Source organism: Hyla sarda, chromosome 3 (assembly GCF_029499605.1).
Source record: "Hyla sarda isolate aHylSar1 chromosome 3, aHylSar1.hap1, whole genome shotgun sequence".
Taxonomy (NCBI): domain Eukaryota; kingdom Metazoa; phylum Chordata; class Amphibia; order Anura; family Hylidae; genus Hyla; species Hyla sarda.
In genome coordinates, this window is record NC_079191.1 from 40,742,749 (window position 1) to 40,759,940 (window position 17,192).

The 17,192-nt window shown below is 43.5% G+C and overlaps 1 protein-coding gene across 2 annotated transcripts in view; it reads left to right on the top strand.

The window, feature by feature from the left end:
- Positions 1–17,192, top strand: part of TRAPPC12 (trafficking protein particle complex subunit 12) — a 172,695-nt gene that overhangs the window by 22,032 nt on the left and 133,471 nt on the right. For both annotated transcript variants that reach the window (XM_056564093.1, XM_056564092.1), the window contains exon 3: positions 14,128–14,244. In XM_056564093.1, the coding sequence (XP_056420068.1) occupies positions 14,128–14,244 (117 nt within the window). The remainder of the gene's footprint in view (positions 1–14,127; positions 14,245–17,192) is intronic.

Below are 17,192 nucleotides of genomic sequence, written 5' to 3' on the forward strand. Positions count from 1 at the left end.
TCTTATGGTAAAGAAGGCGTGTTGCCCCTTGAGACTAAACCTTTTCTTCTCCAGACGGAGGGAGTGCCCCCTCGTCCTTTGGGGGGGTTTAACCTGGAACAGTTTTTCTCCATGTTTTTTGTATGGGCCATTTATATACTTATATACGTTTATCATATCCCCCCTTAAACGTCTCTTCTCAAGACTAAACAATTTTAACTCCTTTTAATCGCTCCTCATAGCTAAGATGTTCCATGCCCCATATTCCATGCCCCTCCGGTTGATTTAAAAAAAAAAATTATAATAATTTCCACCTGAAATACCCCCTTTAAGGCCCAAAAATAGGTTAGTCCTTAGGGGGTTAACAGAGAGCAGTTTATGGCTCCTATAAGATGGTTGAGTCCTTGTGGTCTTATATATAAATACAGTGACCCCTCGACTTATGATGGCCTCGACATATGATCATTTCAACATATGATGGCCTCTCAGAGCCCATCGTATGTTGAAGGCAGCCTCGACATATGATGCTGCTGTGTGTCGGGGCCATCGTACAAACAGCTATCTGACAGCGCTGACAACTTCAGCAACTGACAGATAGTTGTTTAATGTGCCCCGTGTGCCCCGTTCTGCCTCCTGTTACTCACATGCTGTCCTGCTAACATGCTGTCCAGGCTTCCACTGTGAGCTCCGTGTAAGCCCCGCCCCCCAGTGCAGCCATAGCCAATAGCCTGCAGCATCTTGCTGCAGGCATCCAATGAGCTGCTGGCTGCCCTCCCCTTCCTTTCCTATAGAGCTGTAGTCGGCAGGATCATAATGGAGGACATTCTGTCCCCCCTGAAGGTACTGAAAGAACTGTACAGTACTGTATGCGATGTCACACATCACATACAATACATATACACACTATACACCCCATACATCAATGTTTCCCTATCAGTGTGCCTCCAGCTGTTGCAAAACTATAACTCCCAGCATGCCCAGACAGTCAATGGCTGTACATGCATGCTGGGAGTTGTAGTTGTGCAACAGCTGGAGGAACCCTGGTTTGTTAAACACTCCCCATACACTCCACATACAATGGTCATCCCAGAACCAATTAGCAGTTTCCCATAGAGATATGTATTCAACATACAATGGTTCCGAGGCCCCGGAACCAATTACCATTTTTTACATAGACATATGTACTCGACATATGATGGTTTCAACATATGATGGTTCTCCTGGAACCGATTAATATCATATGTTGAGGGACCACTATATATATATATATATATATATATATATATATATATATATATATATATATATATATATAAAATATGGAGCAGCACTCTCAGAAGCAAGAAAAAATCTGTGGGTGCAGGCCGTCTCAGGGACCCCGGTCCTGGGTCCAAAAATTTGCAGAGACAAAGAAGTGGCTGCAGCACACCGGAGTATTAAAGAATGAAAAAGTTTTTTTATTCCAGCTAAAAAATAAGACAACGTTTCTGTGGTCTCCTCCTTGGAGTCCTTGGAGGACTTGAGAAAGGTGGTGTGAGACCACAGAAACATTGTCTTATTTTTAGCTGGAATAAACACTTTTTCATTCTTTAATACTCCGGTGTGCTGCAGCCACTTCTTTGTCTATATATATATATATATATATATATATATATATATATATATATTATAGCCCTCACGGTTTAGGTCTGCGGCCCTGTAATCCTGCACAGTAGTTATTATGGGTAATGCACGTTACAGTATTGTTCCATGGCCATCATATGTTTTATGTCATTTACGTTCTCATTACTCTATAATTCTTACCTCTGGCTAGAAGGGCAGGCCAGGCAGCAGTATTGCACAGGCTTATTTCCAGCCTGGGGTGAATGGGGACATGGAAGCCTTGTGATACGGACTGAATGAGTATATGTTTTGTACAGGAATCGATTTGTCACCCACTGTCACACATTGTTAGAAATTGCACCACCTGAGTTATTGAACTAGCAGAATCATGGCTTATATCCTATAGAGGAAAAGTGGCCGCAGGCTGGAGCCGCCGCAATCTTCTCCCCGCTGTGGCGTCTACACAATGAGGGCTATGAGAATTATGACCGCCACATGCTGGTAATCACACAAATGTGTACTATCTCTTTAAAAGGATAAGGGTGGGGGTAGGCACATCCATTGTAAGACTCTCCTCTCCCCAAAACAGCAATTTTGGAGGCCGCAGACTGCTTCCTCTTACTCCAAATAAGCCATGGTAAGAAGGTTAAAAACAATAAGATAGGCCCTGATGCCCACATAGATGCCATATGAAATGCATATATCTTTCGTTGTTTTGATGCCAACTAGTATCCATTGCTTTTTGATCACAAAAATAACACTGGAGTGTCTTCCAATAAAGGGGCACTCCGCCCATAGACATCTTATCCCCTAGCCGCGCGATCCCGTCTACGGCACCCCAGACATCCGGTGCACGGAGCGAACTTCTCTCTGTGTCGGATGACTGGCGGGGGGCGGTGGCACACCCGCTCGTGATGTCAAGACCATGCCCCCTCAATGCAAGCCTATGGGAGGGGGCGTGACGGATGTCACGCCCCCTCCCATAGGCTTGCATTGAGGGGCGTGGCAATGATGTCACGAGCCTCTAGCACGGCACCCGATGCGGCAGGGTCTTACCTACCAAAAGTGATTCAGGGACGGATAACTGGAGTAGGTGGTGACACAGCCTCCAAATTCTCCTTCTCTCAGTATAATGTATCATAATGAGTATCAATGGTCTCTGAGACGGGCTGGAGAACAAGGCCGATCTGTGGAGACCACTTAGGCTGAGTTCACACTGCATTTGTGTTTTTCATTTAACTCCTTAAAGGAGTATTCCACTGCCTCAGTGTTTGGAACATTTTGTTCCGAACGCAAAGTGCGGGCGCCGGGGCTTGTGACAACACAAAACGACCCCCAAGCAATGGGATCTCCGGGCCGGCACTGCAGCATCACAAACATGTGACGGCTGTGTACTAGCTATCGCATGTGTGTCTCTGTGAAGAGACCAAATACAGGAAATGTGGGCAAGATGAGCAGGCCTCCGTGCGGGCTGTGCTGTAAATCAGTCTGCTGTGTGAGCCTGGAGCATGTTATAGAGCCTTAGTGCAACTTATTGGAGTGCCCAGAGCCCTGCGCTTGCCCTGGGTGCCCAGAGCCCAAATTATATAAAACGTTTTTGCAGTTGACAATGCCTAATAAAAATGTCCCTGCCAAAAATGATTTTAATTTGTCATAAAGACATGTCAGAAGTTTTTATCAGTCAGGGTCTTAGTGTTTAAATCCCAGCCGATAAATAGATTGAGGTGGAAGAATTGCGCGCTTTTTCTGGATCTGTAACGTGACCAGTACGCACTCCTAATGTGCAACGTTTTCCTCACTGCTTGTTCTACTGATCGGTTGGGGTCTGAACACCCAGACCCCGACCAATAAAAAAATTTGACATGTACCTTGGACACATCAAAACCCCAATATCCCAAAGCTAGCCATAAACTGTCTCCTAGCATCATCTTTTAGGGAAGAGTCAGCACACCATGTAATACCAGCATTCCACTCCCGCCGTGTGGCCTGGTTTCTGCTGTCTCCTGCTGCCATACTACCCCCACCCCTGCCCCCAAGCCTGTGCACTTCATGATCCTGCCCATAATGTAGGGTGCCTTTGGGCCTCTTAAAGGGCCAGTGCACATGCAAATACTTCCTCCACCTATCACACAGTCTAAGAGGCAGCGCCACCTAGCCCAGCTCACCTGGGAGGCTGACATCTATTGAAGATGCATGGCTACTCTTTGGGTAGGCTATTTTGACTAAAAGTACATTCACACTATAGCAAATCCATGCGGAATATCTGCGAGGAATTCCACACAGATTCTCAATTGCAGCAGCCTCCTATTGATTTCAATGGGAATTCCGCTCATTTCACAGAACTTTCGGTGAGGAATTGGAATGCGGCGGAAGATTGAACATGCCGTTAAACCAGTGTTTCCCAACAGTGTGCCTCCAGCTGTTGCTAAACTACAACTCCCAGCATGCCCGGACAGCCTTTGGCTGTCTGGGCATGCTGGGAGTTGTAGTTTTGCAACAGCTAGAAGCACCCTGGTTGGGAAACACTTTGTTAAAGGGGTACTCCAGTGGAATTATTTTTTAATGAACTCGTGCCAGAAAGTTAAACAGATTTGTAAATGACTTCCATTAAAAAAATCTTTACCCTTTTACCCTTTTTTGTCTTGTTCACAGTGCTCTCTGCTGACACCTCTGTCCATGTCAGGAACTGTCCAGAGCAGCATAGGTTTGCTCTGAACAGTTCCTGACACGGGCATCAGGTGTCAGCAGAGAGCACGGTGGACAAGACAAAAAAAAATTCAAAAAGAAAATAATTTCCTCCGTAGCATACAGCTGCTAAAAAGTACTGGAAGGGTAAAGATTACTTTTTTTTTTTTTTTTTAATAGAAGTAATTTACAAATCTGTTTTAACTTTCTGGCACCAGTTGATTTAAAAAAAAAAAAAAAAATATTTTCCACCCGAGTACCCCCTTTTCAACATCAGGACAACAAATTGCAAATTCTGGATCATTTTCAATAGTGCTCCCTGAAATTCCTCAGTGTGAACAAGACCCTTACATCTTGACCAAGAGCGAGCTTGGCTTTATCAGGTTTGTATAAACTTTGCATTTAGGTGAAAGATAGAGAGATAGATATATATAGATAGATAGATATATAGATATAGAGATATAGATATATATAGATATATTTAGATATATAGATATATATAGATATATTTAGATATAGATATCTAGATATATATAGATATATTTAGATATAGATATATATATAGATATATTTAGATATAGATATAGATATAGATATATATATATATATATATATATATATATATATATTTAGATATAGATATAGATATATATATATATATATATATATATATATATATATATATATAGCGAGAGAGGTATAGATATAGAGAGTATAAAAAAAAAAATGTAGGCAGCACACATATGGCGAAAAGGGGTGCACACTGGGTAACCCGGTCCCAGGTCCAAAGTAGTTATGCAGAAAAGCAGCGGCACACCAATATCCAAGTGAAAAAAAATGAGTGGCTTTTATTTCAACCAAACATCTACAGGAGCGACGTTTCGCCTGTCTCGCACAGGCATTGTCAAGCCACAGGCTTGACAATGCCTGTGTGAGACAGGCGAAACGTCGCTCCTGTAGATGTTTGGTTGAAATAAAAGCCACTCATTTTTTCACTTGGATATTGGTGTGCCGCTGCTTTTCTGCATGGATAGAGAGAGATAGAGAGAGAGACAAAATGAGGTCACTTTACCGTGGTGGGACGGTCCAAGCTATTTGGCCGCCAAATTTGCAAGCTCACTGTTTCATAATTTCATATTTTCATTTGTTGCATTACAGCTGTATAGCTTTTCATGTTTTATCTATATACTCAGGTTTCATCTATATACTCATGTTTTATCTATATCTTTGTGCTAGCAGTGTGCTGCTGTATTCTCCTGTTGCTAGATAGATAGCTAGATAGATAGATAGAGATAGATATATAGAGATGGATAGATGGAGATACATATATAGAAAGATAGATATAGATAGATATGAGATATATAGATATAGATGGATAGATAGAGATAGATATATTATATATATGATTTTTTTTTTTTAAGTAGATAGTTTTGCGCAGTATATACGCAGCGTTTACATTACATGAGTAAATGAAGTATAATATTGTGAGTGACAGTGATAAACTGATAGGGCCAGAGACTGTCTCGCACTTCCCAAGCTGTTTATATATAAATTCTGCCACACCGTCTCATACTGTCATAGAAAACACTTCTAAAACTCTTTATATATAACGGGAGAAAAGTTTCTGTCAGCAAATTTTCCAATGCAACCTGTCAGTGAGGAAAGCACAAATTCTCCGCTTCACAGCGAAACTTATGCTTAGCTAGAAGTTCTGCATACAGATACTTTAGGGGCTTATATAGGGGAAGACGTCTGAAAATCCATATACTGAATGAGGGAGGCTCAGATTTAGTTCTTTTTTGGTCTGTGTGGATATTTTTAGAGTAAAGCATTTAAATACAATTTCCCCAAAAATTATATTAACCCCTTCAGGACGGAGCCCATTTTGGCCTTACGACCGGAGCGTTTTTTGCACATCTGACCACTGTCACTTTAAACATTAATAACACCGGAATGCTTTTAGTTATCATTCTGATTCCGAAATTGTTTTTTCGTGACATATTCTACTTTAACATAGTGGTAAAATTTTTGTCGATACTTGCATCCTTTCTTGGTGAAAAATCCGTAAATTTGATGAAAAATTAGAAAATTTAGCATTTTTCTAATTTTGAAGCTCTCTGCTTGTAAGGAAAATGGATATTACGAATACATTTTTTTGGTTCACATATACAATATGTCTACTTTATGTTTGCATCATAAAATTGATGAGTTTTTACTTTTGGAAGACACCAGAGGGCTTCAACGGTCAGCAGCAATTTTCCGATTTTTCACAAAATTTTCAAACTCAGTATTTTTCAGGGACCAGTTCAGGTTTGAAGTGGATTTGAAGGGTCTTCATATTAGAAATACCCCCATAAATGACACCATTGTAAAAACTACACCCCCCAAAGTATTCAAAATGACATTCAGTAAGTGTTTTAACCCTTTAGGTGTTTCACACGAATAGCAGCAAAGTGAAGGAGAAAATTCACAATCTTCATTTTTTACACTTACATGTTCTTGTAGACCCAATTTTTGAATCTTTACAAGGGGTAAAAGGACCACATTTTTACTTGTATTTGTAGCCCAATTTCTCTTGAGTACGCACATACCTCATATGTCTATGTAAAGTGTTCGGCGGGCGCAGTAGAGGGCTCAGAAGGGAAGGAGCGACAAGGGGATTTTGGAGACTACGTTTTTCTGAAATGGTTTTTGGGGGGCATGTCACCTTTAGGAAGCCCTTATGGTGCCAGAACAGCAAAAAAAAAAACACATGGCATACCATTTTGGAAACTAGACCCCTCGGTGTTTCACGACAGGTGTTTCACGACTTTTGCAAATGTAAAAAAAAATAAAAAAATTTTACCTAAAATGCTTGTTTTCCCAAAAATTTTTAATTTTTAAAAAGGGTAATAGCAGAAAATACCCCTAAAAATTTGAAGCCCAATTTCTCCTGATTCAGAAAACACCCCATATGGGGGTGAAAATTGCTCTGCTGGCGCACTACAGGTCTCAGAAGAGAAGGAGTCACATTTGGCTTTTTGAAAGAAAATTTTGCTCTGGGGGCATGCCGCATTTAGGAAGCCCCTATGGTGCCAGAACCGCAAAAAAAAAACACATGGCATACCATTTTGGAAACTAGAGCCCTCGGGGAACGTAACAAGGGGTTAAGTGAACCCTTATACCCCACAGGTGTTTCACGACTGTTGCATATGTAAAAAAAAAAAAATTTTTTACCTAAAATGCTTGTTTTCCCAAAAATTTTACATTTTTAAAAAGGGTAAAAGCAGAAAATACCCCCCAAAATTTGTAACACAATTTCTCCCGAGTACGGCGATACCCCATATGTGACCCTAAACTGTTGCCTTGAAATACGACAGGGCTCCAAAGATAGAGCGCCATGCGCATTTGAGGCCTAAATTAGGGACTTGCATAGGGGTGGACATAGGGGAATTCTACGCCAGTGATTCCCAAACAGGGTGTCTCCAGCTGTTGCAAAACTCCCAGCATGCCTGGACAGTCAACGGCTGTCCGACAATACTGGGAGTTGTTTTGCAACAGCTGGAGGCTCCGTTCTGGAAACAGTGGCGTATCAGACGTTTTTCATTTTTATTGGGGAGGGGAGGGGGGTTGTATAGGAGTATGTGTATATGTAGTGTTTTTTACTTTTTTTTTTTTTTTTTTTTGGTGTAGTGTAGTGTTTTTAGGGTACAGTCGCACGGGCGGGGGGTTCACAGTAGTTTCTCGCTGGCAGTTTGAGCTGCAGCAGAAAGTTTGCGGCAGCTCAAACTTGCAGACAGATACTTACTGTAATCCTCCGCCCATGTGAGTGTACCCTGTACGTTCACATTGAGGGGGCGGGGGACATCCAGCTGTTGCATAACTACAACTCCCAGCATGCCTGTTGGCTGTCGGTGACTGCTGAGAGTTGTAGTTTTGCAACAACTGTAGGCACACTGGTTATGTATCACTGAGTTTGTGACCTAACTCAGTGTTTCACAACCAGTGTGCCTCCAGCTGTTGCAAAACTACAACTCCCAGCATGTACGGTGCATGGTGTACGGTGACTGCTGAGAGTTGTAGTTTGCAATAGCTGGAGGCACACCGGTCGTTAGACACTGAGTTAGGTAAAAAAAAAACTCTAAGTTTCACAACCAGTGTGCCTTCAGCTGTTGCAAAACTACAACTCTCAGCAGTCACCGACAGCCAACGGGCATGCTGGGAGTTGTAGTTATGCAACCAGCAGATGCACCACTACAACTCCCAGCATGCACTTTAGCTGTTTGTGCAAGCTGGGAGTTGTAGTTATACAACAGCTGAAGGTACACTTTTCCATAGAAAAAATGTGCCTCGAGCTGTTGCAAAACCATAAGTCCCAGCATGCCCATAAGGGAATGCTGAGAGTTGTGGTGGTCTGCCTCCTGCTGTTGCATAACTACAGCTCCCAGCATGCCCTTTTTGCATGCTGGAAGCTGTTGCTAAGCAACAGCAGGAGGCTGTCACTCACCTCCAACGATCCACGCCGGAGAGTCAGTCCCTCGTCGTCACCGCCGCCGCTGCTCCTGGGGCCCCGATCCCAACATTGACGCCGGGGATCGGGGTCCCCAGCACCCGGGGTGCACGTCCCGCACCCGCTCACGTCCTCCGGAAGAGGGGCGGAGCGGGTGCGGGAGTGACACCCGCAGCAGGCGCCCTGATTGGTCGGCCGGTAATCCGGCCAACGAATCAGGGCGATCGTGAGGTGGCACCAGTGCCACCTCACCCCTGCAGGCACTGGAGACCCGATTGACCCTGAATCGCCGCAGATCGCTGGACTGAATTGTCCAGCGATCTGCGGCGATCGCCGACATGGGGGGGCATAATGACCCCCCTGGGCGATATGCCGGGATGCCTGCTGAACGATTTCAGCAGGCATCCGGCTCCGGTCCCCAACCGGCTAGCGGTGGGGGCCGGAATTCCCACGGGCGTATGGATACGCCCTCGGTCCTTAAGGACTCGGGATGAAGGGTGTTAGAAAGTTAAACAGATTTGTAAGTTACTTCTATTAAAAAATCTTAATCCTTCCTGTACTTATCAGCTGCTGTATGCTCCACAGGAAGTTCTTTTCATTTTGAATTTCCTTTCTGTCTGACCACAGTGCTCTCTGCTGACACCTCTGTCCATTTTAGGAACTGTCCAGAGCAGGAGAGGTTTGCTCTGGGGATTTGCTCCTAATCTGGACAGTTCCTAAAATGGACAGAGGTGTCAGTAGAGAGCACTGTGGTCAGACAGAAAGGAAATTCAAAAAGAAAAGAACTTCCTGTAGAGCATACAACAGCTGATAAGTACAGGAAGGGTTAAGATTTCTTAATCGAAGTAATTTACAAATCTGTTTAACTTCCTGGCACCAGTTGATTTAAAAAAAATGTTTTCCAGGGGAGTACCCCTCCTTAACCTGTTAAGGACATAGGACGTTCTCTAACGTTCCCTCTACCTGGGCTTTAATGCCCAAGGACGTTAGAGAACGTCCTGTTGTATTTCCGGTCTCTGCCGCTCGCCGGGCAGAGATCGGAACTGGATGCCTGCTGAAATCCTTCAGCAGGCATCCAGGGCAAACGCCGAGGGGGGCCATGTAGGAAATCGCCCTTGCGATCTGCGGCGATACCGGGCTGATCGGGTCTCTGGGACCCGACCGCCCGGTAATTTCGCATGATCCCGGCTGTCACAGACAGCCAGGACCATGCTGAAGTATCGGAGCGAGGTGGCAAGCCGGCCACCTCCTCCGATCCCCTGCGATCCGTCGGTTTACTAACCGACCAGTCGCAGGAGGGGGGGGCGGTTACTTCCTCCCGTCCTGCCCGGCCCCTGAAAGTCCGGAGAGGACGGGAGGAAGACCGGAGGACGCGGCGGGGGACGGGGGAGTGCTGGGGACCGGCCCCGGTACTTACCTCGTCCCTGAAGACCCGGATCCAGACGATGAAGATGGCGGCGGCGACAGGTGAGTAGATCTTCAGCCGCGGTCGGGCCCTTTACAGCAATGCATGTCGCCGTAAAGCGACATGCATTGCTGTAATGGGACCCTGTATACTACAACTCCCAGCATGCCCAGACAGACCTTGGCGTCTGGGCATGCTGGGAGTTGCAGTTTTGCAACATCTGGAGGTCCACAGTTTGGAGACCACTGTGCCCTTCCAGATGTTGCAAAACTACACATCCTCAGCATGCCCTTACTGTCCAGGCATGCTGGGAGCTGTAGTTCTGTAACATCTGGCCCTTCAGATGTTGCAGAACTACAACTCCCAGCATGCCTGGACAGTTTTGGCATACTGGGAGTTGTAGTTTTGCAACATCTGGAAGGGCACAGATTGGGAACCACTGTATCAGTGGTCTGCAAACTAGTCCTCCAGATGTTGCAAAACTACAACTCCCAGCATGCTGGGAGTTGTAGTTCGGCAACATCTGGCTCTAAAGATGTTGCCGAACTACTACTCCCAGCATGCCTGAGAATGCTGGGAGTTGTGGTTTTGCAACAACAGGAGGCACACTGGTTGGGAAACATTGTCTGTTTCCTAACTCAGTGTTTCCCAACCGTGTGCCTCCAGCTGTTGCAAAACTATAACTACCAGCATGCACTGATAAACTGTGCATGCTGGGAGTTGTAGTTTTGTAACAGCTGGAGGTCCCAGCTGTACAGGGTACACTCACATGGGCAGGGGGCTTACAGTGAGTATCAGGCTGCAAGTTTGCGATGCAGCAAATTTTGCGCGGCAGCTCAAACTCGCAGCGGGAACTCGCTGTAATCCCCCGCCCGTGTGACTGTACCCGAAAAACACTACACTACACTAACATAAAATAAAATAAGTAAAAAAAAAACACTACATATACACATACCCCTACACAGCCCCCCTCCCCAATAAAAATGAAAAACGTCCGGTATGCCACTGTTTCCAAAATGGAGCCTCCAGCTGTTGCAAAACAACAACTCCCAGTATTGCCGGACAGCCGTTGACTGTCCAAGCATGCTGGGAGTTTTGCAACAGCTGGAGGCACCCTGTTTGGGAATCACTGGCGTAGAATACCCCTATGTCCACCCCTATGCAAATCCCTAATTCAGGCCTCAAATGCGCATGGCGCTCTCACTTTGGAGCCCTGTCGTATTTCAAGGCAACAGTTTAGGGCCACATATGGGGTATCGCCGTACTCGGGAGAAATTGTGTTACAAATTTTGGGGGGCTATTTCTCCTTTAACCCCTTATGAAAAGGTGAAGTTGGGGTCTACAACAGCATGTTAGTGTAAAAAAATAAATTTTTTACATTAACACGCTGGTGTTGCCCTATACTTTTCATTTTGACAAGAGGTAAAAGGGAAAAAGGCCCCCCAAAATTTGTAATGCAATTTCTCCCGACTACGGAGATACCCCATATGTGGGCGCAAAGTGCTCTGGGGGCGCACAACAAGGCCTAGAAGGGAGAGTGCGCCATGTACATTTGAGGTGATTTGCACAGGGGTGGCTGATTGTTACAGCGGTTTGACAAACGCAAAAAAAAAAAAAAAAAACACATGTGACCCCATTTCGGAAACTACACCCCTCATGGAATGTAATGAGGGGTGCAGTGAGAATTTACACCCCACTGGTGTCTGACAGATCTTTGGAACAGTGGGCTGTGCAAATAAAAAAAATTTGTACAGCCCACTGTTCCAAAGTTCTGACAGACACCAGTGGGGGGTAAATGCTCACTGTACCCCTTGTTACGTTCCTCAAGGGGTCTAGTTTCCAAAATGGTATGCCATGTGGGGGTTATTTTGCTGTCCTGGCACCATAGGGGCTTCCTAAATGCGACATGCCCCCCGAGCAAAATTTGCTCTCCAAAAGCCAAATAGGACTCCTTCTCTTCTGAGCATTGTAGTTCGCCCGTAGTGCACTTCAGGTCCACTTATGGGGTACCTTCATACTCAGAAGAGATGGGGTTACAAATTTTTGGGGGTATTTTCTGCTATTAACCCTTGCAAAAATTTGAAATTTGGGGGGAAACACACATTTTAGTGAAAAAATATATATATTTTTTTACATATGCAAAAGTCGTGAAACACCTGTGGGGTATTAAGGTTCACTTTACCCCTTGTGACGTTCCCCAAGGGGTCTAGTTTCCAAAATGGTATGCCATGTGGGGATTTTTTACTGTTCTTGTACCATAGGGGCTTCCTAAATGCAACATGCCCCCCAAAAACCATTTCAGAAAAACATACTCTCCAAAATCCCCTTGTCGCTCCTTCGCTTCTGAGCCCTCTACTCCGCCCGCCGAACCCTTTACATAGACATATGAGGTATGTCCTTACTCGAGAGAAATTGGGCTACAAATATAAGTATAAATTTTCTCCTTTTACCCCTTGTAAAAATTCAAAAATTGGGTCTACAAGAACATGCGAGTGTAAAAAATGAAGATGGTGAATTTTCTCCTTCACTTTGCTGCTATTCCTGTGAAACACCTAAAGGGTTAAAACGCTGACTGAATGTCATTTTGAATACTTTGGGGGGTGCAGTTTTTATAATGGGGTCATTTGTGGGGTATTTCTAATATGAAGACCCTGCAAATCCACTTCAAACCTGAACTGGTCCCTGAAAAATAGTGAGTTTGAAAATTTTGTGAAAAATTGGAAAATTGCTGCGGAACTTTGAAGCCCTCTGGTGTCTTCCAAAAGTAAAAACACGTCAATTTTATGATGCAAACATAAAGTAGACATATTGTATTTGTGAATAAATTTTTTTTTTTATTTGGAATATCCATTTTCCTTACAAGCAGAGAGCTTCAAAGTTAGAAAAATGCAAAATTTACAATTTTTTTCAGCAAATTTTGGAATTTTTCACTAAGAAACGATGCAAGTATCGACAAAATTTTACCAATAAGATCAAGTAGAATATGTCACGAAAAAACAATCTTGGAATCAGAATGATAGGTAAAAGCTTCTTAGAGTTATTAATACTTAAAGTGACAGTGGTCAGATGTTCAAAAAACGCTCCGGTCCTAAGGTGTAAAATGGCCTGGTCCTTAAGGGGTTAAGAAGAAATAAAAAAAAAAAATAATGGATGTAAAAAATTTTATCTTTCTGAATCTTGTAGAATTATCATCTGCATTAAAGGCTTAGGTTACGTTCACACTACAAAATTGTCTAGCAGGGAAATTCCACATGGAAATTCTGGTGCAGCAGCCTCCCATTGTCTTCAATGGGATTCTGATGCACACTGCAAAATTTCTGTGGCAGAAAATGATGCCCCAGAATTACGAATTCTGGACTCCGCCAAAAGGGTGTGCTCAAACATGGAATCTCCACCTGGAGATGTTGCAGGCAGACATTCCGTCTGCAGCAGGTGCTACCAAAATCCATCGGTTCAAGGACCACATGATTAAAAGGGTACTCCGGTGGAAAACATAATTTTTTTTATTTATTTTTTTTAAATCAACTGGTGCCAGAAAGTTAAACAAATTTGTAAATTACTTCTATTAAAAATTCTTAATCCTTCCAGTACTTATTAGCTGCTGAATACTACAGAAGAAATTTGTTTCTTTTTGAAACACAGAGCTCTCTGCTGACATCTCTGTCCATTTTAGGAACTGTCCAGAGCAGCATATGTTTTCTATGGGGATTTTCTCCTACTCTGGACAGTTCTTAAAATGGACAGAGATGTCAGCAGAGAGCACTGTGCTCGTGATTCAGCAGAGAGCACTGTGTTCCAAAAAGAAAATAATTTCCTCTGTAGCATTCAGCAGCTAATAAGTACTGGAAGGGTTAAGATTTTTTTTAATAGAACTATTTTACAAATATATGTTTTGTTATGCTGGATAACTCCTTTTTAAAAACTGCTATTATGTTATGTGAATACTAAATGTGTTTTACCATTCCAGGGTGATGCAGTGCGGGAACTGATGCTGCGCTTCCTGGGGGAACAAGCTGCCATGAAAAGACAGGTCCTTACCGCCAACTCTGTAGAACAGACCTTCCTGGGGCTCAAGCAGCTTCTTGTAAGTATAAGATTTGTTAGTACTTATAGGTCAGACAGGAGGGAGGTTTAGGTTTACCATGTATATTAGAATGAGGGTCTGCAGGAGTATAGTACAGCTGTTACCTCCCCGCTGAGGTCCTCGGGGTTCCTGCCTGACACCGCACTCCTGTCTGCACATTAAAGAAATTTGAAGCCACTACCCTGGTGAGTGCCGTCTATGTTCTTTCTACATTGATTTTGGAACTGTCTTGCCGTTCTCCAGACTGAGCACCTATACAGCATAGGTTGCTTCATGTAAACTCAGCTGCGTCTGTGTGTGCCCCGACATTACAGCAGTGCCGGAATCTGTGTCTATTCTACTATATTAGAATGAGGTTTGCACATTGTATTCAGATAGAATGATAAAACACCATAGGTTTTCACAAATCTCTCCTTGGAGATTTAAAGGGGTATTCCAGGAAAAAAACTAAACATTTTTTTATATCAACTGGCTCCATAAAGTTAAACGGATTTGTAAATTACTTCTTTTAACAAATCTTAACTTCAGCAGCTGATAACTACTGGAAGGATTGAGTTGTTCTTTTCAGTCTGATCACAGTGCTCTCTGATGACACCTCTGTTTGTCTCAGGAACTGTCCGAAGCTTTAGGGTATGTTCACACTACGGATTATGAATGGAATCTCTGCTTGCAGAATGCCGCGAGCGGAGATTCCATTCTGGCAGCCGCCGCCGTAATACTTCGGCGATAGGACCGCGCCGCGCTGCGCCATCACCATTGATGGCTATGCTTGGTTCGCGGACTTCCGCGCAAAGAATTAACTTGTTCTTTCTTTGTACGGAACAATTTCAGAGGCAGAATTGTCCACCGCTAAAATTCCGCAGTGCGAACGGGTCTCGCGGAAGACCCATTCACACTGATGTTTATGTTCACAGCATGTAATTCCGTGAGGGGAAATTACGTAGTGTGAACATACCCTTAGAGGTTTCTTATGGGGATTTGCTCCTACTCTGGACAGTTCCTGAGACAAACAGAGGTGTCACCAGAGAGCACTGTTGTCTGACAGAAAAGAACTCAACTTCAGAATTTTTTTTGCCCCTGGAATACCATTTAACCCTTTAAGGACCCAGCCAATTTTCACTGTAGGACCCGGCCATTTTTTGCCCATCTGACCACTGTCACTTTAAGCATTAATAACTCTGGGATGCTTTTACCTTTCATTCTGATTCCGAGAATGTTTTTCCGTGACATATTCTACTTTAACATAGTGGTAAAATTTTGTGGTAACTTGCATCCTTGGTGAAAAATCCCAAAATTTTATGAAAAATTTGAAAATTTTGCATTTTTCTAACTTTGAAGCTCTCTGCTTGTAAGGAAAATGGATATTCCAAATACATTTTTTTTATTCACATATACAATATGTCTACTTTATGTTTGCATCATAAAATTTATGTGTTTTTACTTTTGGAAGACACCAGAGGGCTTCAAAGTTCAGCAGCAATTTTACAAATTTTCACAAAATTTTCAAACTCACTATTTTTCAGGGACCAGTTCAGTTTTGAAGTGGATTTGAAGGGTCTTCATATTAGAAATACCCCACAAATGACCCCATTATAAAAACTGCACCCCCTAAAGTATTCATAATGACATTCAGTCAGCATTTTAACCCTTTAGGTGTTTCACAGGAATACCAGCAAAGTGAAGGAGAAAATTCACAATCTTCATTTTTTACACTCGCAAGTTCTTGTAGACCCAATTTTTGCATTTTTACAAGGGGTAAAAGGAGAAAATGTATACTTAAGTTTGTAGCCCAATTTCTCTCGAGTAAGCATATACCTCATATGTCTATGTAAAGTGTTCGGCGGGCGCAGTAGAGGGCTCAGAAGGGAAGGAGCGACAAGGGGATTTTGGAGAGTACGTTTTTCTGAAATGGTTTTTGTGGGGCATGTTGCATTTAGGAAGCCCCTATGGTGCCAGAACAGCAAAAATAACCCACATGGCATACCATTTTGGAAACTAGACCCCTTGAGGAATGTAACAAGGAATACAGTGAGCCTTAACCCCTTAAGGACCAAGGGCGTACAGGTACGCCCTTGGTCCTGCTCTCCTGATATAACGCGGGGTTACACACTAACCCCGCGTCATATCACGGCGGGCCATAGTGAAGCCGGGACCCGCCTCTAATAGCGCGCAGCGCCGATCGCGGCGCCGCGCGCTATTAACCCTTTAGCCGCGCGCTTAGAGCTGAGCCGTGCGGCTAAAAGTGAAACCGAAAGTGGCCGGCTAGCTCAGACGGGCTGTTCGGGATAGCCGCGGCTAATCGCGACATCCCGAACAGCTGACAGGACAGCAGGAGGGTCCCTACCTGCCTCCCCACTGTCCGATCGCCGAATGACTGCTCATTGCCTGAGATCCAGGCATGAGCAGTCATGCGGCAGAATCGTTGATCACTGGTTTCTTATGAGAAACCAGTGATCAATGATGAAGATCAGTGTGTGCAGTGTTATAGGTCCCTATGGGACCTATAACACTGCAAAAAAAAAGTGAATAAAGATCATTTAACTCCTCCCCTATTAAAAGTTTGAATCACCCCCCTTTTCCAATAAAAAAAAAAAACAGTGTAAATAAAAATAAATATATATGGTATCACCGCGTGCGGAAATGTCCGAATTATAAAAATATATCATTAATTAAACCGCTCGGTCAATGGCGTGCGCGCAAAAAAATTCCAAAGTCCAAAATAGTGCATTTTTGGTCACTTTTTATATCATTTAAAAATGAATAAAAAGCGATCAATAAGTCCTATCAATGCAAAAATGGTACCGTTAAAAACTTCAGATCACGGCGCAAAAAATGAGCCCTCATACCGCCCCATACACCGAAAAATTAAAAAGTTATGGCGGTCAGAAGATGACAATTTTAAACGTATTAATTTTCCTGCATGTAATTATGATTTTTTCCAGAAGTCC